This window comes from Carcharodon carcharias, chromosome 2 (assembly GCF_017639515.1).
Source record: "Carcharodon carcharias isolate sCarCar2 chromosome 2, sCarCar2.pri, whole genome shotgun sequence".
Classification (NCBI taxonomy): Eukaryota; Metazoa; Chordata; class Chondrichthyes; order Lamniformes; family Lamnidae; genus Carcharodon; species Carcharodon carcharias.
Genome location: NC_054468.1, coordinates 183,612,393 through 183,637,324, shown reverse-complemented (window position 1 = coordinate 183,637,324; position 24,932 = coordinate 183,612,393). Strand labels below are relative to the sequence as shown.

Here is a 24,932-nt window from a genome sequence, read left to right as displayed (position 1 = left end):
ATAGTCTGGATAAGGAGTTCATAGAATGCTGTTGAGATAGTTTCTTCGAGCATCACATTCTGGAACCAACTAGAGAGCATGTTATATTAAACTTGGTATTGTGTAATGTGACAGGATTAATTAATGACCTCAGAGTGAATGTACCCTTAGGTAGCAATGACCACAATATGATTGAATTTTACACCCAGCTTAAAAGGGAGGAGTGGGTCTAAGACCAGTATTTTAAACTTAAATAAGGGCAACTATGTGGGCAAGAAAGCTGAGTTAGCTTAAGTGAATTGGGATACTAGGCTAGAGGGTAAATCAATAAAGAAGCAGTGGCAGATGTTTAAGGGGATATTTCAGAATACTCAGGATAATTATATTCCTACAATATAAAAAAAATTCTAAAGGGAGGACCCACCATCCATGCTTAATTAAGAAGTTAGGGAAAGCATCAAACTTAAGGAAAAAGCATCTAACTGCAAAGATGAGTGGGTCAGAATATAAAGAACAGCAGAGAATGACTAAAAGGTTAATCAAGAAAAAGAAGTTAGTGACAGGAAGCTAGCTAGAAATATAAAAACGGACAGCAAAAGTTTCTACAGGTATGTAAAAAGGAAAAGAGCAAGTAAAGTGGGTGCTGGTCCTCTAGCGAGTGAGAATGGGAAGTTAATACCAGATAAGAAGAAATGGTGGATGAAATGAGCAAATAATTTGCTTATGTCTTCAATATAGAGGATACAAAAAACATAACAGTAATAGATGTTAATTAAGTGAAAGGGAGAGAGGAACTTGGTGAAATTACAATCACTAGGGAAGCAGTACTAAGCAAACTGTCGGAGTTGCAGGCTGACAAGTCTCTGGGTCCAGACGGACTTCATCCTAGGGTTTTAAAAGGAGGTGGTTAATGAGAGAGATGCGTTGGGTGTTAATTTTCCAAAATCCCCTAGATTGTGGAAAGGTTCCATCAGACTGCAAAGTAACAAATATAAACCCTCTAGTCAAGAAGGGAGGAAGATAGAAAACAGGAAACTATAGCTTGATGTCTGTCACGGGGAAGGCATTAGAATCGATCCTTAGAGAGATTATAGCTGGACACTTCGAAAAGTGTAAGGTAATTGGGAAGGGTGGGCATGGTTTTGGGAAAGGGAAATCATGTTTAACCAATTTATTACAGTTCTTTGAAGAAGTAACATGTGCTGTGGATAAGGTGGAGCCTTTAGACATTTTGTACTTGGGATTTCCAGAAGGCATTTGGTAAGATACCACATCAAAGATTATTGTTGAAAATAAAAGCTCATGGTGTAGGGAGTAATATATTAGCATGGTTGGAAGATTTGCAGGCTGGCAGAAAACACATTGCATAAATGGGTGTTTGATTGGTAGGATGTGACAAGTGGAGTCCCGCAGGGGCCTTTGCTGAGGTCTCAACTTTTTACAATCTACACCAATGACTTAGATGAGGGGAGCAAAGACATGGTAGCTAAATTTGCAGATGACACAAAGGTAGATAGGAAAGTATGTTGGGGAGAGGACTAAAGGATTTTGCAGATGGATATAGACATGTTGAGTGAGTGAGTAAAAATCTGGCAGATGGAATATAATGTGGGAAAATGTGAAGTTTTTCACTTTGGCAGGGAAAGCAGAATATTACTTAAATGGAGAATGACTGCAGAATTCCAAGGTGCAGAAGGGTCTTGGTGTTCTAGTGCACGAGTCACAAAAGGTTAGTATGCAGGTACAGCACGTAATCAAGAAGGCTAATGGAATACTATCCTTTATTAGGAGAGGAATTGAAAGAAAAGTAAGGATGTTATACTTCAATTCTACAGGGCACTGGCGAGGCCACATCTTGAAACTGTGTGCAGTATTGGTCACCTTATTTAAGGAGAGTTGTAAATGCATTGGAGGAAGTTCAAAGGAGGTTTGCTAGATTGATACCTGGAATGAGCAGGTTGCCTTATGAGGAAAAGTTAGATGGGTTGGGCTTGTTTCCACTGGACTTTAGAAGAGCAGGAAGTGTCTTGATTGATGTGAATGGTCTTGATAAGGTGGACATGGAAAGGATGTTACCTCTTGTTGGTGAGTCCAGCACTAGAGGGCACTGTTTTAAAATTAAGGGTTGCCTTTATAAGACAGAGATGAGGAGAATTTTTTTCTGAGAGTTGTCTGACTTTGGAACTCTCTGCCTCAGAAGATGGTGGAAGCAGGGTCATTGAATATTTTCAAGGAAGAGATAGACAGATTATTGTTTAGTAAGGGACTCAAGGTTATTAGGGGTAAATAGGAATGTGAATTCGAAACACAAACAGATCAGCCATGATCTTACTGAATGGCGAAGCAGGCTTAATGGGCTAAATGGCCTACTTCAGCTCCTACTGAGTAATCAGTGTCCATATTCTCAAATTCCAACGTTCTTTTCAAAACATCAGAGAGACGTCTCCAGGCAGGGGGTGGGGGTTGCCAAGAATTTCTCGTGTGTACCTCTCAGGGGCTTATTATATAATTTCAATGGCAGTGGCTTGATCAAGGGTGCACTGCAAAATGAATGTAAATGACAAAGGGACTCAAGATTATGAGAGGCGATGAAGATAAAGTTTGAAAAAAGGTTTAGTAATAGTAAATTTTCTGATTCTCAAAATGTCCAAACACCCAAAACACAACTCATTAAACACTATCGCCACGTGAACAAAATGTGTTCACGTAACTACCTTTAGGCAACACCTACCTTTCTTACTGCAGCGAGTGTCCCAGACCATTATGTTGCCATCTCTTCCACCAGTGCAAAATACAGCTTTTTAAAAAACAAAAATGAAGAGTATGAAATGATTTTTTTTCCTGTATAGATAAAGTCTACAAATTAAAACATTTCAAAACAGTACCTTTTTCCTGCTTTCCAAATGCCACAGACTTGAGGCTGCACTGGTGCCCTTTAAATGTGCCAAGGTGCTCACTCACATACACATCCCACAGTTTTGCTGTCTGATCTCCTGAAGCCGTAACCTTCAAAACACACACAAAAGCTCAAATGTTCAACAGCACTAACATCATGCTCTTGATCGTTAAAGGAATGTACAAGGAGAACATACTTACTAATTTTGGCTCTCCAGGAACCCACGCAAGGTCAAACACTGCATTGTTGTGAGCCAACCATGCTGGAAACATAAAAATCTAATTTAGTGAGTAGAAACTAGGTTAGAAAACATAGATGCAATTGTCACTGGGACCTCAGTACAAGAAAACTGTGGGAAATACAATGTCAATTTAAACTGTAAAAAACCATGAACAATTTTGCCCTTCCAAAATTAGCTTAAGTCTACAGCATTTCATGTCATTAGGGTGGGTAGTCGACAGTTACAGGTCTGTCACTAGTACGATCATTGATAAGGGGTACGGGGGCATGTAATTCAGTGCGAAGAACAGTATCATATATTGTTGGATGGGAAGGGAGATTTACACTCTTTGCTACTTACAGCAGTTATAAATAATGCATTTAATATTTCACTATTTATAATAAACAGCTGAAATCTCACCATGAATGCATTCTATGCTAAACAGGCCAGGGATCACCATGATATATCACAAAAACACCTTTCATGAAATTGGAATTAAGTTAGGAGTTGCTTAGTCTTTAAGTTAAAGTTTAAATTATCAAAGTCTCCACACGGTACTTTAGGTTTTATTTAATTCATTCGCAGACTCGACATCACTGGCAAAGCCAACATTTATTGCTCATCCCTAATTGTCCGTGAGACGGCAGTGAGCTGCTTTCAGGCCATTTTAGAAGCACCTGCATCTTTGCCCAAGCCTAGTGCGCCATGCACCACTACTGAGAATGGTTATATCCAACATCACAGCTTAGGCCAACAGCTCAGTGCTTTCAAAGGAAAAACCTCCACGTCACTGGAGCCACTGCTCCAAGAAGTGGATAATTTGATTGACTGTATGACTCCTCTGAACTGGAGACAGGGGAAAAAAAGACCATAGGAAGCAACTAAACTTCATACAGAGCTACAATAGCGATTGAGCAGGAATTTTGTTAGTGTGATACCATTCTATCCTTCAAGCACTAAGAAGGACTATTACAGCTATATCTTAACTGGATGTTTTTTAAAAAATATTTGTTCGCAAGAAGGGAGTGTCGCTACCCGGGCCAGCGTCTATTGCCCATGAGGTGGTGGCGAGCTGCCTTCTTGAACCGCTGCAATCCATGTGTTGTAGGAACACCCACAGTGCTATTAGAAAGGGAGTTCCAGGATCTTGACCAAGTGTTAGTGAAGGAACGGCGATTATATTTCCAAGTCAGGATGGAATGTCTCGAAGAACAATATGCATTTGCTGCCCTTGTCCTTCTAGGTGATGGATGTTGTGGGTTTGGAAGGTGCTGTCCAAGGAGCCTTGGTGAATTGTTGCAGTGCATCTTGTAGATGGCACACACTGCTGCTACTTTGTGTCAGTGCTGAAAAGATTGAATGTTTAAGGTGGTGGATGGGGTGCTAATCAAGTGGGCTGTTTTTTCCTGGGTGGTGTTGAGCTTCTTGAGTGGGAGCTGCACTCATCGAGACAAGTGGAGAGTATTCCATCACACACCTGACTTGTGCCTCGGCATTGGGGTGTCAGGTGGTGAGTTACTTGCTGCAGAATTCCCAGCCTCTGACCTGCTCTTCTAGCCACAATATTTATAAGGGTGGTCCAGTTCATTTTCTGGTCAACAGTAACCCCCAGGATGTTGATAGTGGGGAATTCAGCAATGGTAATGCCATTGAATGTCAAGAGGCAATGGTTAGATTCTCTCTTGTTGGAGATGGTCATCGCCTGGCACCTGTGTAGCACGAATGTTACTGGCCACTTCACAGCCCAAGCCTGGATATTATCCAGGTCTTGTTGCATTTGGATATGGACTGCTTCAGTATCTGAGGAGTCGCAAATGGTGCTGAACGTTGTGCAATCGTCAGCGAACACCCCCACTTCTGTCCTTATGATGGAGGGAAGGTCATTGATGAAGCAGCTGAAGATGGTTGGATCTAGGACACTACCCTGAAGAACACCCACAGCGATGTCCCAGGACTGAGATAATTAACTTCCAACAACCATTTTCCTTTGAGCTAGGCATGACTCCAACCAGTGGAAAAATTTCCATCCCCCACTGATTCCCAGTGACTTCAGTTTTGCTTGAGCTCCTTGATGCCACAGTCAATGCTGCCTTGATGTCAAGGTAGTCACTGTACATCACCTCTGGAGTTTAGCTCTTTTGTCCATGTTCTGACCAAGGTTGTAATGAATTTGGGAGCTGAGTGACCCTGATAGAACCCAAACTGAATGTCAGTGAGCAGGTTATTGCCAAAGTGCTGCTTGATAGCATTGTCAACAATACTTCATCACTTTGCTGATGAAGGATTGTGTTTATAAAATATTGATAACATTTTTAAAATGAAAAGTATAGTTGCGTGAAACTATCAAAAGTTAGAAACATCCCTGTCAAAAAAAAAGCAAACCAACAAAATCTTCACACACCTCGAAAAATTGGGTCCTCCTTGTTGTGATGTTCTGCATCATACAGCCTGACTACACCTTCTTCATTTGCAACTCCAAGGACCTGATGTAACTGCTCAGCTGTAAAGCAGTCATGTTAAAAATCAATCAGCATAACAGTAATATCTCATTTGCACATGGCCCTTTTCACATGGAGATCAATACTAAGTTACACAAATGAAGAATAAGAAGGGATCCCCCAATTTTGTATCAACATATATTAAGATTTAAGTATGATGAGTATGATTCTCTCTGTACAATTTTATGGAGGCTCTTCTAGTTGGATAGGCAGATGCCAACTCTAATACCATCCAAAACATTTCTCAACTGAAGTGTGTATGTTGAATAAATAACACCTCCAATTCTTACAGCTGGCAGAGTGAAATGTCACAGCACTAAAACTCAAACTCCTCACCACACTTTGAATGTCCAACTGACTCACGTGCATTGTTTCTCAACATAATTAAAGGAAGACACATACTTGAATTACTAATGCATTTTGAATCGTTTAGTTATTTCTCCATCTTTATTCCCATCAATATACTGAATAACATTTCAGAGGCATTAATTGTTTGCTTCGGATAATCAAGCTGTAACTTCACGTTATGTGGCAATCAAACTTGCAGCTTCCAACTGTTGGAACTGCAGATTATATCAAGATCCCAAACTAATGTCTATTCTCAAAGAAAATTAGTGAGATGCACTAAGTGTGCATGAAGTGCATAGGTCAATTTACCTGTCGACCACAAGCAGACAAAAGGAGGAACTGGCACCCCGAGGTCACCATATGAAGTGTGTTCATCCTGTTGATTGCATTGGTAATATTGCAGCAGGGTCTCCAAGGGGTAGCTGTGAGGTTCTGATGGGAAAGTTAAAATTTTACTGAAGATGATGAACAAACAATAAACAAATGTTTGCACAAGTTAATACTCAAGATGTTTACAGCACAGAAAGAGGCTATTCAGCCCGTCGTGTCCACACCAGTCAAAGATCTGACTACACCAATCCCCTTTTCCAGTGCTTGACCCACAGCCCTGGAGGCTATGGCAATGCAAGTGAATATCTAAATACTTCTTAAACTTTACAAGGGCTTCTGACTCAATCACCCTTTCTGACAGTGAATTCCAGACTCCCACCACCCTCTGGGTGAAAAAAATTTCTCCCCAACTCCCCTCTTAGCCTTCTACCTCTTACTTTAAATCTATACCCCCTTGTTGTTGACCCCTCTACAAATGGAAAAAGTGCCTTCCTATCCACCCTATGATTCTTACAATCTATACACCTCTATCAGGTCCCCTCTCAATCTTCGCTGCTCCAAGGAAAACAATCTCTGCTTATCCAATCTTTCCTCGTAGCTCAGACCCTCCAGTCCAGGCAGCATCCTGGTAAATCTCCTCTGCATCCTCTCCAGTGCATCACATTCTACCTATAATGTGGTGACCAGAACTGCATACAGTGCTCCAGGTGTAGCCTAGCATTTTGTACAGTTCCAACATAACCTCCCTGCTCTTGTATTCTACGCCCCAGCTAATAAAGGCAAGTATCCCATATGCCTTCTTAACCATCTTATCTACCTGTCCCAGTACCTTCAGGGATCTATGGATATGCACACCAAGGTCCCTCTGATCTTCAGTACTTTCTAGGGTCCTACCATTCATAGCGTAATCCCTTCCTTTGTTAGCCCTCCCCAAGTGCATTACCTCACACTTTTCTGCGTTGAATTCCATTTACCACTGCTCTGCCCCTCTGACCAGTCCATTGATATCATCCTGCAGTTTATGGCTATCCTCCTCACTACTTACAACCCTACCAATTTTCATGTCAACCGCAAACTTCTTGAACATGCCCTTATGTTTAAGTCCAAATCATTTATGTACACCACAAACTGCAATAGCCCCAGCACCGAACCCTGTGGAACCCCACTGGAAACAGACTTCCAGTTACAGAAACATCCCTCTACCATCACCCTCTGCTTCCTTCTCAGCCAATTTTGGGTCCAATGTTCCACTTTGCTTTGAATCCTATGGGATTTTACTTTCTTGACTAGTCTGCCATGAGAGACCTTATCAAAAGCCTAGCTAAAGTCCATGAGACCACATCAAATGTATTATCCTCATCAACACTCCTGGTTACCTCCTCAAAAAATTTAATCAAATTTGTCAAACATAACCTTCCTTTAACAAATCCATGCTCACTATCCCTGATTAATCCATGTCTCTCCAAGTGCAGATATATTCTGTCTCTCAGAATTCTGTAATTCTCCACCACCAAGATTAGACTGACTGGCCTGTAATTTCCTGGTCTATCCCTTCCTCTCTTTTTTAATAATGGGATAATGTTAGCACTCACATGGCCAGATAGGATTTGAAAATTACTGCCAGGGCTCCTGATATCTCTTCCCTTGCCTCCCTCAACAGCCCGGGATACATCCCATCTGCAGATTTATCCACTTTTAAGGCAGCTAAAACCGCCAGTACCTCCTCTCTCTCAGGTTAATTTCCTCTAACATTCCACAGTCCTCCACCCTGATGTCTATACCTGCGTTGTCCTTTTCCATTATGAAGACCAAGACTCATTGGGGGCTGTACCCACATCTTCTGGGTCCATACACTGATCACCTCTATGGTCCCTAATTGGCCCTACTCTTTCCCCAGTACTCTCTTGCTCTTTATATATTTAAAAAACCCCTCTGGGTTTTCCTTTATTCTATTATTCTACCCATCAATGCTTTCTCATACACTCTCTTAGCTTTCCTAATTTCCTTTTTAGGTTCCCCTCTGCACTTTTTACACTCCTCCAAGGACTCTGCTGTATTGAACCCTTGGTATCTGTCATAAGCTTCTCTTTTTTTCTTAATCCTAAGCTTTATGTCCCTTCACATCTATGGTTCTCCAGACTTGGTCCCCCACTTTGTCTTTACAAAAACGTATTTGCCCTGTGAATGCTTCCCACTGCTCTGACACAGTTTTATCTGCAAGTAGCTGCTCCCAGTCCACTTGGGCCAAATCCTATATCATCTTAGTAAAATTAGCCTTTCCCCAAGATTAGAACTTTTATTCCCAGCCCAAACTTATCCTTTTCCATAACTATCCTAACTCTAACTGAGTTATGGTCACTGTCTCCAAAATGCTCCCCTACTGATACGCCTTCCACCTGCTTGGGCTCATTTCCGAATATTAGGTCCAAAACTGCCCCCTCCCTTTGTTGGGCTTTCTACATACTGGCTAAAAAAGTTCTCCTGGATGCAACTTATGAATTTTGCTCCCTCCCTACCTTGCATACTTAAAACTATCCCAGTTAATATCTGGGTTAAAGTCCCCTAATATTACTGCCTTATTATTCTTACATTTCTCTGAAATTTGATTACACATTTGATCCTCTATCTCTCCCTGACTGTTTGGGGATCTATAGTACACACCCAGCAGCATGTTTGCTCCTTTTGTGTTTTTTACTTCTACCCATATGGCTTCATTTGATGATCCTGCCAAGATATCATCCCTCCTCTCTGTTTTAATTGATTCCTTGATCAATATTGCAACCCCCCACCCCTCCTCTTTTATCCACCTCTCTATCTCGTCTGAATACTCTATAACCAGGAAATGTTGAGCTGCCAATCCTGCCCTTCTTTTAGCCAAATCTCACAGCTATGACATCAGACTCCCATGTGCTTATCCATGCCCTCAGCTCATCTGTCTTATTCCTCAGGTTCCTTGCATTAAAATATATTCCATTTAGCCTTGTTAAACTCACTTCTTTCTTATCTTGCCTATGTTTCCTCTGTCTTCTCACTCACTTTCTAGCATTTTAACTTTAATTCCATCTCAACTTCTCTCCCCTCTGAACTACTTTTACAACTTGCCAATTTAGTTTAATTCCACCCCAAATGCATCCCCACAAGGATGTTGATCCCATTCCTGTTCAGATGTAACCCATCCAATTGTACAGGTCTCCCAGAAATGATCCCAACGCTCCAGAAAACTAAAGCCCTCCCTCCTGCACCATCTCTCCAGCCATGCATCCATCTGCTTTATCCTTCTGTTCCTATACTCACTACAGTGACACGCTGGGAGTAATCCAGAGATTACTGCCTTTACAACTTATCTTGTGTATGAATTTGTATCTGCTTTTAAAATCAGACTACAGTTAGATCAGCCATGTTCTTACCAAATGGCAGAGCAGGCTCGTAGGGCAAAATGACCTACTCCTGCTTCTAATTCCTATGCATCAGATATTCCACATATGCAAATTTACAGTAGTCTGTACAGAAATGAAGCACCAAGAAAGCAGTATCCAGAAGGAAATTTGAAGAGAAATACTCAGTCAAGTTAGTTGAGTTAAATTTTTGTTCAGCTTTGTCCCTTCTCACACCAAAGGCCAGCCATCTAGAGCCACATTCAAGTGACAATTAACCATACCCGAATCCAAAAGTATCACAGCTGATCTCAATTTCATTCTCATCCAACATCTACACTTTTCAACATTGAGCCATGAGATTCAGCAATGGGTTGATTGCGGCACTCAGATGAAGCTGTGTTGAGAAGAGATAATGTGGGACCTTTCTGATCTGTGCAGCTCAGTTCCAATTAGAATCAGGTGGAAGTACATTGCCTCTGGGGAGCAATTTTAAATGTATGTCACAATAAAAACAGTTGGATTCCTGCACCATATGGCATCTCAAGTTGAATTTTTCCTCCAGCAACATTCTGCGCTATTTAACTACTGTTAGATATAAATAGTGAGCTGAAAGGCAAAACTCAAATAGCAATACAAATCAGTTAGCTCATTATAGGAACGTACAAAAATGACTAACAGAAGACTGACTCCCTGTTCCACCTAGCCTGACCCTTACTGTTATGGTGCATCATATCTCCAGTGCTCCACATCCACTCAAGTATCAAATGAATATCTCTGATAGAAAATGTGTGCTATAAAAGTAATGTATAAAATATCCATGAAACATATATATAACATGTGATAACACCTAACATAGAATCTTATAGCACAAAGAGGCCATTCAGCCCAAAGCATCCCTTTGCAAGAACTATCCAATTAGTCCTTCTCTGCACTTCCCCACACAAAGGATTTTCCTTTTTCAAGTACAGTACACATCCAATTTCCATTTGAGAGTTTTTACTAAAGTTGCCTCAGCCTTTCAGGTATCCATTCCAAATTGTCACAACTCACTGGATAAAAAATATTCACCTCAGCTACCAACCTACTGCCAGTAGAAATGGCTTGTCTCCAACAAAACGTCTCTTTTAATTCTCCACTTAACTGTTTTTCATTTAAAGTTTCTCCAGTCTCTTCACAAACAGATTCAACACCTTGTATTTAAACAGGAGCTTTAACATAATAGAGAAACAAGGCATTGCACGGTAGAATTATAAAACAAAATACGACACCTAGAAAGATATGGGGATAAAGAAAGATAAACAAAAGGTTGGTCAAAGTAAGTTTTGAGGAGTGTCTTAAAAGGAAGAAAGGGGTGGAGGAGTTTAGGGAGGGAATTTCAAGGCTGAGAGCCTAGGCAGTTGAAGGCTTGGCCGGCAATGGTGCAGTAATTAAAACCAGGGATGCTCAAAAGACTAGAATCAGAGGTGTGCAGATATTTCCAATGGCTGAGGGGCTGGAGATTACAGAGATAGTGAGGGGCGAGACAATGGAGGAATTTGAAAACGGATACACATTTTAAAACCTAGGCGTTATTTAGCCTGGAACCAATATAGATCAGCAAGTACAGGGGGTAATAGGTGTAGAGGACTTAATCCAAGTCGGATTCCTTTTTTTTTCTTTAAAAGTAATTTCCCTTTTAGCAGTTCGGAAAATATCTAACAAAGTTAAAAACTAAAACTTATTGCTAGTCCCCATTCAAAAATGATTCATCTAGTCTCGATTAAACTCATTCAAATATATCCAACGGAAATAACTTGACCCTAGTTACTTTACGCAACGACTTATCAGCCTCCCAACACACTGTAAATCGTCAGAAAATAACTTTTCTCCTCTAAAGCCAATACCAATTAAGACCAATATCGTAAATAAAATACTAGTGCAGTTATTTGGAACCGACATATTGCAACATAATTAGATAGTCACCATAAGTTTTACTGAAACATGCACTTCAAACAATTAACCTTCAGGAAATTTGTATCTTTAAAATTAATAATCGAAAAGCATGAAATGAGATAAGTTTATATTTAAATATAAGTTGGTCCATGGTACTATAGAAACATTCTGATTAATAAAATGTAAACAAGCATTATTACAAAAAGTTACAAACGTCTCACGATTTTAAAAAAAATCCTTTAATAGAAAAAGTAGAGTAGCCTCTCACCCCGCGTTTTATTGCGAATTCTGCTATTGAGAACAGCGCGGAACAACATCTTGCAAAGTCAGTATCACTGAACTAAACCACTGCAACTCCCGCGCTCTCCCCTTAATCAACCTCCCGCCAAATAGACGTAACGCGCGCTGATTGGGCGCCGAGCGGAAGTAACTCGCGCCATCACTTCCGCTCCAGTGGCATTACTGGGAGGTGGTGGTTTGAGGCTGAGGTAGTTGTAGTTATGGCGTTGGCGGCTGCTAGGCCGTTCCTGTCGGAAGGTGGTTATGGTGAGCAGGAGATGGACGCGAACTCGGCTCTGATGGAGCTGGATAAAGGTACCGGAGCTGGTGACTGCCGGGCTTAGCGGTGAGCCGCCGCCGTTGCTAATATGGGTGTCGGCAGAGCCTGTCTGTGCCCATCTCACTCACAAACTCGGGAAATGCTTTCCAGTGCGGCACGGAGTTGGCTGTAAAATATCCATCTGGGTGAATTAGACCATCTCTGAGTAGCAGCGGCGTTTTGTTTTTCATTCTCATCGCAAGTCTGCCTTTGGTGGTCTAATACAACTGGGTGTAAACTCTTCAATCTGTAAACGTAATTTCAACACGGCCGCTGTTTGACGGATGCGAATTGATTTTGTCGCTTTTAGTTTCAGAAAAGCGGCAAATTATATCTCCGCCTTGGTTATTAGGAGTGAAACTGTCTATCTAGGTTAAAAAGACACACAATTTGCAAATTGACCTTGAAAAATAAACAATTATATGCATCCTGAATGGCTTTATTTCTTTCCATAATACAGATGATTTTGGCAAATCTGTTCTGTTTACTTTTTTTAGGTTTCTAACATGGTCTAAATGTTGTTAGAATATTCATTTAAATTGACTGCAAATCCACTAATCATAGAAGTCAATTACCCTGTGATCTAGAATTCCCAAATGAAATATTGTGCAGTGGGCTATGAGCAAAAATGCATCAAAGCTGTTATATGAGCACAATTTCAAGTGTCAAATCCAAGCAACACTGACTGGAAATTTAAAGCAACAAATAAAGCAGCCTTATTTTTATGCTTCTTCACGCTCCCAAGTTCATTGGCTCTATCGATCTGTTTCTCCACCCCTAAGTCCACAGAGCCCCTCTTACTTCATGCTCACCACTTACTTCACAGAATCACTATGGTACAGAAAGAGGCAGTTCTGCCCATCTTGTCTGCAACAGTTCACTAATGAGCATTATGACTTAGCGCCATTCTCCTGCCTTTTCCCTGTAACCCTACATGTTGTTTCTATTCAAATAATCATCTAATATCTTCTTGAATGCCTCAATTGAACCTGCCTCCACCACAGTTCCAGGCAGTGCATTATAGATGTGAATTACTTGCTGTATGAACAAATTTTTTTCTTGTCTCGCTTTAGCAAATTACTTTAAATCTGTGCCCACTTGTCCTTGATCCTTTTACAAGTGGGAACAGTTTCTCCCTATCTACTCTGTCTGGCCCCTCATGATTTTGAACACCTCTACCAAATCTCCTCTTAGCCTTCTCTTGTCCAAGTAGAACAGTCCCAACTTCTCCAATCTATCTATTGAAAGGATATTTCCTCTTGTGGTTGAGTCCAGAACAAGGGGTCACTCTTTTAGGACAGAGATGAGGAGAATTTTTTTCTGAGGGCTGTGTGACTTTGGACCCCTGTGCCTCAGAAGGTGGTGGAGGCGGGGTCATTGAATATTTTTAAAGCAGAGGTAGATAAATTCTTGTGAGCACGGGAATCAAAGGTTATCGGGGTTAGATGGCAACGTAGAAATAGAAACACAAGATCTTCTTGAATGGCAGAGCAGGCTTGAGGGGCTGAATGGCCTGCTCCTGTTCCTATTTCTTATGTTCTTATCTTCATAACTGAAGTTTCTCATCCCTGGAATCATTCTTGTAAATCTCTTTACTCTTCCCCAATGCATTCACTTACTTCCTAAAGTGTGGCGCCCAGAACTGTACACAATACTCCAGCTGAGGTCTAACTAGTGTCTTATACAAGTTCAGCATAACCTCCTTGCTCTTGTACTCTAAACCACTCTTAATAAAGCCTAGGATACTATATGCTTTATTAACTGCTCTCTCCACTTATCCTGCCACCTTCAATGACTTAGCAACATATACACGCAGGTCCTTCTGCTCCAGTACACCCTTGAGAGTTGCACCCCTTTTTTTTATATTGTCTCTCCACGTTCTTCTGACCAAAACGGATCACTTCACACTTCTCCGTCTTGAACTTCATCTGCCACCTATCTGCCTATTCCATCAACTCGTCTATGTCCTTTTGAAGTTCTGCACTGTCCTCACAGTTCACAATGCTTTCAAGTTTTGTATCACCCGCAAACTTTGAAATTGTTCCCTGTACACCAAGGTCGAGATCATTAATATCAATCAGGAAAAGCAAGGGACCCAATACTGACCCCTGGGAAACTCCACTACAAACCCTCCTGCAGCCCGAAAAATATCCATTAACCATTACTCACTGTTCCCTATTACTCAGCCAATTTTGTATCCACATTGCTGCTGTTCCTTTTATTCCATGAAATACTTTCACAGAGGTGCTGCTTTTCTCTTTCTCAGTTGAAGGCAATGCTCTTCTCACCTATCTTTTCCTCATTCCTTGCTCCAATTGATCCACTTTTCTCCCCAAAACCCATCTGATTCACAAAGGTTCTCTTCCACTCTGCCAGTGCATGGAGGCAATATTCTCTTGAGCCATTCACTGCCACTTTCGACTCTTTGCTAACACTGCTGCTTTTTGAGCTTGGCTGTGGATGAGAATTTCCATCAGCTGAGATCACTGGAATTTGTGTTCACAGACTGCAGCAGATTTGAATTTCTTGAGCAAATCAACACTAATACAAAGGAACCAGGAGTGGCAGTGTGAAACAAATTGGTGAATGGAAGATAACTGTTTGAGGGTGGGATTTCATGGTGTCATTTAATCATGAGAATCTCATTCCAAGCATCTGCATTTGGGCTGGGATCTGCCATTTGAGAAACAAACATATTAGAAGTACAGTTCAATAAATGCTGTATTTTTTATTGAAACTAATTGTGAAAAGTACATTACAATAAATTTTAAAAATGTTAGGAGGATAGATCGATACGGTGAGTTTTGATTTTTATTTAGGAATGGCTCAATGAGCAGCCAGGAATAGAGGTCAGAACTGTTTGCAAATAGAACTCTGCTACAAACAAAGCTGTTGTGTTTTACCTGCTTCCCAAGAAAGATTCAGAATTTTGACTTTTAAAAGTGCAAAAAATGTTAAATAAAAACAATAGTGATTCCGACCTGATATGTATGATAAATAAAGTAAACCTTAAAACATGGTGCAGTGAGTTGAAGTTTCAACATGATGTTTTGTATCCTATCTCTCAAGGACTGAGATCAGGGAAACTTGGTGAGCAGTGTGAAGCAGTTGTTCGTTTCCCTAGGCTGTTCCAAAAGTACCCATTTCCGATTCTTATAAACTCTGCTTTTTTGAAACTTGCAGACATCTTCAGAGTTGGGTAAGCATTGCAATCTCTTGAAAGGGTATTTTAACAATTACTCCTTTATAGTTGTTTTAAAAAATGTGACTTAACTAACTGTAATGATTCCCTCCTTTAGAAACAACTTTTTGAGATTGTGTGTACTAAAGGTGACTCAGCAGAGTGAAAAGCACTTGGAGAAAATCTTGAACGTTGACGAGTTTGTGAAGAGAGTCTTCTCAGTAATCCATAGCAATGATCCAGTGGCCAGAGCTATCACTCTCCGGTAGGCAAAATTCCAATGAAGGGTCAAAACAAACTGTGCCTTTGAGCCAGTAGTATTTGTTGTGACTTTACAGATATTTAGTCAAAATAAATGAATCAAATTTATAAAAACATTTGGTAAGTAAACAACACTACAATCACACTGACCTCTATAACTGTGATGATTAATAAATCTGTTGAGAGTGTTATTTATTTCAAGGTGTTTGCTATATTGGTCATGGGATTTCCCAGGAGTCAATTGCAAAAACACGCCTCAAACTGAATAAAATTGTGGTACACATATAATTTTTAAAATAGGGTAATTTCAAGGTAATTTAATTTAGTTTTTTTCATTGTAAGCCCATCAAGATTTGCTCTGACTGTTGATATCATCTACACCTTTTAATTGACTTATAGCTTGGTACTTAGTCCAATAAACAGTCATTTGCCTTGTGTATCTTCATTTTCATCTGCAATATACTTGATTAATGTTAAGTGCTGATGTAACAGGTATTCCTTTGGTGTGTGTTCATAAGAATCAACTGACCGGAATTTATCAAGAATTGTCTTATGTATTGTATATGTTAGGCATATCCTAAAGGAATTTCAAGCCACCTAAGGTCGCTCCTGGGATGATATGAGCATTGCACTTACAAGAGCAGTGCTCTTGTTATCTGCAACTTTGTATAATTCACATGATAGCGTATGAGTGTGTCAGTCAATCATTGTGTACCTAATCAGTGAAAGTATGATTCACTGGATTCTATATTTTTGCAGAATGCTGGGAAGTATGGCTTCTATTATTCCTGACAGAAAAAATGCTCATCACAGCATTCGGCAGAGTTTAGATTCACATGATAACATCGAAGTAGAAGCTGCCATTTTTGCTGCTGCCCATTTTTCTGCACAATCCAAGTAAGTACAAGTAGAACTTTTAAATTACATTTATCCCTGCCATAACACTGATGTTTGAGAACAATTGCATCTCAATTCTGATTTGGATAAGATGAAAGAATATTCATTCATATTGGCACATATGTTTAAATATGATAATATCAACAAAACTGCTGCATGTAGTGGGTAGCTTCTGTGCCCCTCACGAGACTGTAGGTGGTGTTGGTCAATCATTTTTGTGAAGTGGCAGCCAAATCCAGGACGCCTTGCTGTGTTGTTTTATTTACAGAAAGAATTTGGTATTGGTAATCTGCAGGTTCTGGGCTAGGTATTCTAGCTGTTGCAAAATCAGTGAACAAATTGGCATGGGGGCTGGGCACTAGGATGAAGCATTGAGTAGAGTAACGAGGTCCACAGAGGATTGAGAGAGATAAACATCATTGGAATAAAATATAGTTCAGAAATATGAAGGAGCGAGTGCAGAGAAAGGCGAGGCAAACTAGCAAGTTAAATAAAAACGGGCAGTAAGAGCTTCTTTAAATATATAAAAAGGAAGAGAGAGGCCAAAGTCAATATAGGCCCCTGAGAGAATGAGGCTGGGGAAGTAAGAATGGAGAACCAGGAAATGGCAGAGGAGTTGAATAAATACTTTGCATCAGTTTTCACAGTAAAATAGGCTAATAACGTACCAAAAATACTAAATAATCATTGGGCAAAAGCGGGGAGGAAATAAATACAATAACTATCACTAGAAAAAAAATACTCGGGGAAACTAATGGGGCCAAAAGCAGATAAGTCATCTGGACCTGATGGATTGCATCCTCGGATATTAAAGGAAATAGCTGCAGAGATAGTGGATGCACTGGTAGTAATCTTCCAAGAATTCTTAGATTCTGGAAAAGTCCCAGAGGATTGGAAAACTGCCAATGAATAACACCCTTATTCAAAAAGGGAGAGAGACAAAAAACAGGTAACTATAGGCCAGTTAGCTTAACATCTGTTATTGGGAAAATATTGGAGCCTATTATAAAGGATGTAATAGAGCATTTAGAAATGCATAATCTAATCAAGCAGAGTCAGCATGGCTTCATGAAAGGGAAATCATGCCTGACAAATTTATTAGAATTCTTTGAGGAGGTAACAAGCAAGATAGATAAAGGGGAACCAGTAATATATTTGGATTTCTGAAAGGCATTCAATAAGGTAACACACGTAAGGCTACTTAATAAGATAAGAGCCCATGGTGCTGGGGCTAGTATTTTAGCATGGATAGAGGACTGGCGAACTAAGAGAGGACAGAGTTGGGATACGGGGGGCATTTTCAGGATGGCAACCTGTAACTAGTGGAGTGCCACAGGGATCAGTGCTGGGGGCACAATTATTTACAATATATACAAATGACTTGGATGAGGGAAATGAGTGTACTATCGCCAAGTTTGCAGATGACACAAAAATAGGTGGGAAGGCAAGTGTTGAGGATGACAGAGTCTACAGGGGGATATAGATAGGTTAAATGAGTGGGCAAAAATATGGCAAATGGAATATAATATGAGAAAGTGTGAGTTTATGCACTTTGGCAGGAAGAATAGAGGAGCTGAATATTATTTAAACGGAGAAAGACTGAAGAAAACTGCAGCACAGAGGGGGTTGGGGCCCTCGTGCATGAATCCCAAAAAGCTAGCATACAAATTCAGCAGGTAATAGGTAAGGCATATGGAATGTTGGCTTTTATTTCAAAGGGAATAGAGTATAAAAATAGGGAAGTCTTGCTAAAACTATACGAGGCACTAGTTCGACCACACCTAGAATACTGTGAACAATTTTGGCCCACTTATATGGCATTGGAGGCAGTCCAGAGAAGGTTCACCAGGTTGATCCCGGGGATGGAGGGATTTTCTTATGAGGAGAGGTTAAGTCGGTTGGGCCTGTACTCATTGGAGTTTAGAAGAATGAGAGGCGACCTTATTGGATTCTTAGGGGGCTTGTGGGGAGAGCCTAGGACCAGTGGACATAATCTAAGTACGCGGTCGCCTATTTAAGACAGAGATGAGGAGGAATTTCCTCTCACAGAGGATAGTCAATCTGTGGAATTCTTTACCACAGAGGACTGTAGAGGCTAGGTCATTAAGTATATTCAAGGCTGAGACAGACAGATTTTTAATCAGTAAGGGAATCAAGGGTTATGAGGGAAAGGCAGGAAAATGGGGTTGAGGATTATCAGATCAGCCATGATCTCATTGAATGGCGGAGCAGACTCGATAGGCCAAGTGGCCTACTTCTGCTCCTACATCTTATGGTATTATGTTTGGAGTGCACAAATTGCCATGTGGGATCATGATATGGTGACAATAACAGACCTGATTTCAACAAGGGTTGGAATGCATACTTAATAATCCTTGTTGCAAAGCATCCAGGAAAGATAGGGAAGGGAAAGAAATGGGGTTGGTTGGCAACACTACTGATTAAATGTTGTAGCATTGAAGTGGAATGACTGTGTTTGAAGGTTCAAAGATTGAATTTATTTTGTTGGAACTAAAGAACACTAGAGGACCTGTACACATCTGATTATAGACAGGAGGCCACAAAATGGCACGGAGGTGGTACAGGAACAAATTTGCAGGCATATTTCGGGCATAAGCAAGAAATGCAGAGCAGTGATAATGGGGTCTTAGTTATAATAATATACATTGTAAAATAACATTGTAAAGAACAAAGAGAGGGAGGAATTGCTGAAATATGTACAAGATAATTTTGTTGTTCAGTATGTTTCCAACCCAATGAGGAAGAAAACAATGCTGGTTCTGGGAAATAAAGTGGGGTAAATACAGCATTTTTCAGTGGGGGGGACATGTGGGAAACAGTGATCACAATATCATTATAGCACAGAACGAGGAAAATTAAATGTGAAATTAGCCCTCCTCCAATTTAGTATTTTTAGTGAGTTGGAAAAGGATCTGGCCCAGGTGATTTGCAACCAAAGATTAGCAGATAAAACAGCAAATTAGGAAAGAGAGGCTTTCAAAATAGGAGGCAGTTTTGGTACAGACTTGTGATTGCCAAGATGGGAACAGCTAGGGCATTCAAAGCTAAACCTCCCTGGATGACTAAAGATATAGATGTTAAAATTAAGCAGAAAATGCAGGCTCCTGATAAATGTCAGGCTCATAATACAGTAGAGAACCTAGCTGAGTATAAAAAGTACATGGGGAGAATTGAAAGAGGAAATAAAAGTGGCAAATAAAGTGTTTGAGATGAACAAATAAACATAGAAAATAGGAGCAGAAGAAGGTCATTTGGCCCTTGGAGTTTGCTCCGCTATTCAGTATAATCATGGCTGATCATCTATCTCAATGTCATTCTCCTGCTTTCTCCCTATACCCCTTGATGCCTTCAGAGCCTAGAAATCTATCTATTTCCTTCTTAAATATATTCAGTGACTTGGCCTCCACAACCTTCTGTGGTAGAGAATTCCACAGGCTCAGCACTGTCGGAGTGAAGATGTTTCTCCTCATCTGAGTCCTAAATGGCCTACCCCGTATCCTGAGACTCTAACCTCTTGTAGGCACCCCCCACCCCCCCCCCCCCCCCCCCCCCCGCCCCCACCCCGGCCAGAGGAAACACCATCCCTGCATCCAGTCTGTCCAGCCCTGTCAGCATTTTCATACATTTCATTGAGATCTCCTCTCATTCTTCTAAACTCCAGTGAATACATGCCTAGTCAGCCCAATCTCTCTTCATACGACAATCCTGCCATCCCAGGAATCGGCCTGGTGAACCTTCGCTGCACTCCCTCTATAGCAAGTATATCCTTTCTTTGGTATGGAGACCAAAACTGTACACAATACTCCAGGTGTGTTTCTCGCCAAGTGTTTCAAATCCTGAAGGGCTTTGATAGGGAAAATAAAGAGGAAATGTTTCATGTGGCAGAAGGGGGAATAATAAGAGGACAGAGATTTAATGTAATTGGCTAAAGAACCAGAGACAACGAGGATAGAATTCTTGCATAATTTGTTGTTGTGATCTGGTATTCACTGCCTGAAAAGATAGTAGAAGCAGTTTCAATAACATTTGAAAGGGAATTCAATAAACATTTGAAGAGGAACAATTTCTAGGGCTCTGAAGGGGTAAGGGAGTGGGGCTAACTGGATAGCTGTAACAAGAGTTGGTATGATTGACCAAATAGCATGTTGTTCTGTTTCATTCGCTGATTAATCCATACAAGCTGATATTAAAATAACTTAACACATCACAGTTCAATTTATTTCAACCTGATTACGCCATCTGCGTAACCTCTCTCCACCAGTAGCTGCACTTATTAAGCATGTTGTCTTTCACTTTTTTTGTGCAATGAAAGAGGCAGGCATATTAAAGATGACCAGCTGCCAGACAAAGTGATAAGTGCCATTGGTTCCTTTTTAATGATTTTAAAAATTTTCAGTATACAGTTGCTTTGTTGACAATTCAGTTCAGTAAAATTTGATCAGTTAAGCAAATTTAAATGATTTTTGTTACAATTCACTGATTAAATGAATGTGAAATAAGGCAGAGCTTTCAGCTGTTTATTGTTGTTTTGAGAAAACTTCTGTTTTTGCAGTTAAGCTGAGGCTCACTGTTACACAAGCCCTCTATCTAAGTTGTGGTTGCGTTCCTGATAATCGTGACTTTAAGTGAAACAAGTTTGTGAATCCCATAGGAATCAATGTTAAAGCCAGAGTCAGGTTCCTTTGGACATTTGCCTGGAAAAAACAATGTACAAGTTGAAATTCTATACGAAACATGTGCAGCAAAGTGCATTCCTGGCTGGAATGACTTGCAAAACAAAATAAATCATGGAATATAACACATACTAAATACATTCAAATTAGATAACACTAAATCACCCAAAGAAGCCCTGAGTAGCACAGCTTCTATGTCTCACCCACAGCATTCTTTCAGCTCAACTTTTTGCTTGCTGCCTGCCTCTGCCCACAGCTAGGGCCTCTGGTGACGCAGCGGCAGCTTCAGAACATGGTGGCGACTGGCCCAGAGTTTAGTGCGGTGGGGGTGTGCTACAATGCAGACAACATAAAGTCGAAAATGGCAATGTAAATCACAAAAAAGGCCTTGAGGAGTAAACCATGTTATAGTGAAATGATTTCAAGTGGGGCAACTTATAGTGAGGACTTACTGTACCAAGTCGAGTGATCTTGAACTGTACTGAAACCAGGAGCAAGACCACGCTACAAAACCAGAATATTTCATTTTTAGAATAACAAGGTACATAATTGTGAAATACATAAACAGGCCATGACTTATGAAGTTTGTGTTCATGTTTCTGTGACAGAACCCATCCAGTCTCATCCCACTCTCCTCACTCCCTTTATCCTTTAAAAGTCTGTTTCAAGAAATTATTCAATTCATTTTAAACATATTTTGCTTCAGTAATTTGTGGCTGAGAGTTCCACTTTTAATGACTGTGCATCTGTAGTTTCTCTGCCCCTCTACTACAATTTGAATATTACCATTTAAGTTGCATTTTAATTCTTTATCTTTACCCTCAAAATATGTTGCACTGCTTTTTTTAAAAAAAAGCGAACTCCATCTGCTAACTACTGTCCCAACCTGTTAGCCGATTTATGTTCACCTGCAGTCTTTCGCACTCCTTGTTACAATTTATCATCCAAACTCATAATTTGTCATCATCAGAAAATATCAATATTGTTTCCTCAGTTCCTAAATCGGTATCATTTATGTTGCAATAAGAGCAGCACTGGCACAAGCCCTTGTTAACACGACTCATTCCTATCTTACAGTCCATGAAAGCTTTATCTCATCATTTGTTTTCTGTTCTCTAACCATTTTCTATTATTAATAATTCCATTGACCTTTCCATTTTGTTATGTAACAACAATGACTGCATTGCAAAAGTAATTCATTGACTAAGCATGTGAAAATGTGAAGAGTGCTCTATATTTTTTAGTGATGAGGTGCTTGCTGAAAGTCTGTATAAACCACTTCCACTGCATTTCCTCTGTACCCTATCATATTTTTCAAAGAATTCTGAGGTTCTTATTATAGTTTGGACTTCAATTTGTGTTCCGTACATGGATTTAAGAAGCGTATATTGTGGCAAGGATTACATTCATTTTAAGAGTTCTACTCACAGTATTTTGCCTTAATATTAAAGCCTGCAGATGTTGAATCTGAACTGGTTGTCATAGTTTGGAATGCTGATTAATATTTAATTGTTATGTACAGTTTTACTCATTTGAAAGCATTATGAAGAGATGGTTGCTGTATGACACCTAAATGACCATTCACTGTCCAGCATGGATCTTAGCTAACGAGAAGTAGATGTCAGAGCACATGCAAAAACACCATATCCAATTGAGATAACGAGGAAGTCCTGCTGTTAGCTCTCTGGCGCGCGCACACACACACACACACACACACACACACACACACACACACACACACACACACACACACACACACACACACACACACACACACCCACCCACCACCACCACCACCCTCGTGCACTTCTGTTTTAAATAAAAACAGAAAACGTTGGAAAGACTTGCCAGGTCTGGCAGCATCTCAAATCGATGACCCTTTGATGGTATTGTTTTGAAACTTGGAACCAAGGTATAGAAATAATTCAAGTACACAACCATCTACTCTTCCATTCTAAATGCCTGCATGCACTCTTTGGAAACTGACTAACAGTAACCAAAACTGTGAAGAATTAAAATGAATCCTTGTGTTACTTTCAGCATTTTCATTTTCAAAATTGTAAAGTGTGTGTTTCCATTTGTTTCTCCCTGCCCTACCCCCCCAGGGATTTTGCCGCAGGAATTTGCAACAAGGTTGGTGAAATGATTGAAGGTAAGACTTCAAAATAAAATGTAATTTCAGAGTTATTATTACCTCTCCAATCTATCCATTATTTTAAAACAAAAGCCTGTATAATTTATGTTTTCATGCATCGCATCGGTTGTGTGATTGTTATGACCCCTGTAGAGACCGATAGCTTCAAAAAAAAATTGAATTCCCAGTGATCAACTTAAAGGAATCGCATGATAAGATTGAGTTTTAAGACTTTTATTGTAACAAACAACTAAAATCAACATCATCAACTAAACATTACTTCATAGGCAACTAATGCTTAAAACTACAGAAAAGATAATCTTTATTTGTGTTTTAGTATGAGCAATAATCCAACACCGAATACTTATGGAACAGCACGCTCTCTGCAGAATCACAGAATTTACAGGAAACAGCTGAAAGTCAGCTTCCATGGGCTCACTTCTCCCCATTTCACTGAATCACAATGTCCAGTGATTATGTGCTACAGCAACAAGGTTCACTCCGGTGAATGCTTGTCCTGGCCTTAGCACAGCGAATCTGTCAGTGACCTTAAATCTCTGCAGGCTCCTTTTCTTCACCCAGAGAACATGCATTCACAAGCATTCCACCAGGTAGCTCGCAGAGAATGGCTTTTTCCCTGCCGCTCACAATGGCTGCTGCTTTCCTATCTCCTTTATCCTCTGTCCAGGTTTTTTAAAAATCAGGCTGCCTAGGAGTCTCTAAGTCTGCACTAGGCAAAAAAACAATGTTCCCGTTCTCCCTCTCTCTCGTCCCCTCCCCCTCTCTCTCATCCCCCTGCCCCCTCCCTCTCTCTATTCAGGAATGAAATATGGCATGTAGTTTTGTTAAGTCTTAACCTAGGCCCCTGTTCCCATGGCAACCATTGCTTGGATTTTGCCGGGCATAGTCCAGTACAACTTCATACCATCCTTTTTCCAGGGCATTCTGTTGTACCTTAAATTAACAGACAATTTAAATGTATCCATCTCATAAAACCTCTCATTCATAACATGGTTACCAGGGACCATTAATGTAGTCACATGATGACCAGAAACCAATTGGCACTCCACTCTTCTCGCTGCTATGCTCTCTCCACCACTTGAATACTCCATTTTCTCCCTGCTCCACAGCCAACATGTTCACTCCCTTTCTTTACTCAGCCTGCTGCCTCTCTTCTGGGCCTGGGCCTTTCACCTCTGCCTGCAGGGCCTAAGCCTACTTGTTTTTTCCTATCCCTTCCTCCCACCAATTGGGAACATGGCTGCATGCCTACAGCAAATGTGGGAAGACTGTTAGCTGAAGTAAGTCTTCCACACCACCAAGCCTATTCTTCTATGTTGTAACTCCTTTCTAATGGAACCCATTTCTCATTTCTGACTTATTGCAAGCTGACTCATGTCTTTCTTTGTGCTCTTGAAAATGCTGTTTGTTTTACATTGAACATTTCAATAAAGGAATATCATACATGAGAGCCATTTTGAGAAAGACGTGGGTGTTAGAAATAATTGGAGACCAGAAGACGTTGTTTGCTTTTTATTCTTGTGGGAGACAGCTTTCATATGAAACGGTGAGAATCTAAAATTTTGA

The 24,932-nt window shown here is 40.4% G+C and overlaps 2 protein-coding genes across 3 annotated transcripts in view; one reads left to right on the top strand and one right to left on the bottom strand.

Moving 5' to 3' along the window:
• Positions 1–24,932, bottom strand: part of dtl (denticleless E3 ubiquitin protein ligase homolog (Drosophila)) — a 168,827-nt gene that overhangs the window by 21,577 nt on the left and 122,318 nt on the right. Inside the window, exons 1-6 of one of the 2 annotated variants that reach the window (XM_041213767.1) lie at positions 11,849–11,934; positions 6,251–6,373; positions 5,497–5,595; positions 3,076–3,137; positions 2,865–2,985; positions 2,711–2,776 (exon numbers count right to left, since the gene is read on the bottom strand). In XM_041213767.1, coding sequence (XP_041069701.1) covers positions 2,711–2,776; positions 2,865–2,985; positions 3,076–3,137; positions 5,497–5,595; positions 6,251–6,373; positions 11,849–11,897 — 520 coding nt within the window. In that variant the 5' untranslated portion in view covers positions 11,898–11,934. Of the gene's footprint in view, positions 1–2,710; positions 2,777–2,864; positions 2,986–3,075; positions 3,138–5,496; positions 5,596–6,250; positions 6,374–11,848; positions 11,935–24,932 lie in introns of those variants that run through there. The other variant, XM_041213768.1, reaches the window with a different exon arrangement.
• Positions 12,022–24,932, top strand: part of ints7 (integrator complex subunit 7) — a 57,968-nt gene continuing 45,057 nt past the window's right edge. Inside the window, exons 1-5 of the mRNA XM_041213765.1 lie at positions 12,022–12,174; positions 15,248–15,377; positions 15,478–15,624; positions 16,380–16,517; positions 23,317–23,363. Of these exons, the coding sequence (XP_041069699.1) occupies positions 12,081–12,174; positions 15,248–15,377; positions 15,478–15,624; positions 16,380–16,517; positions 23,317–23,363 (556 nt within the window). The 5' untranslated portion in view covers positions 12,022–12,080. The remainder of the gene's footprint in view (positions 12,175–15,247; positions 15,378–15,477; positions 15,625–16,379; positions 16,518–23,316; positions 23,364–24,932) is intronic.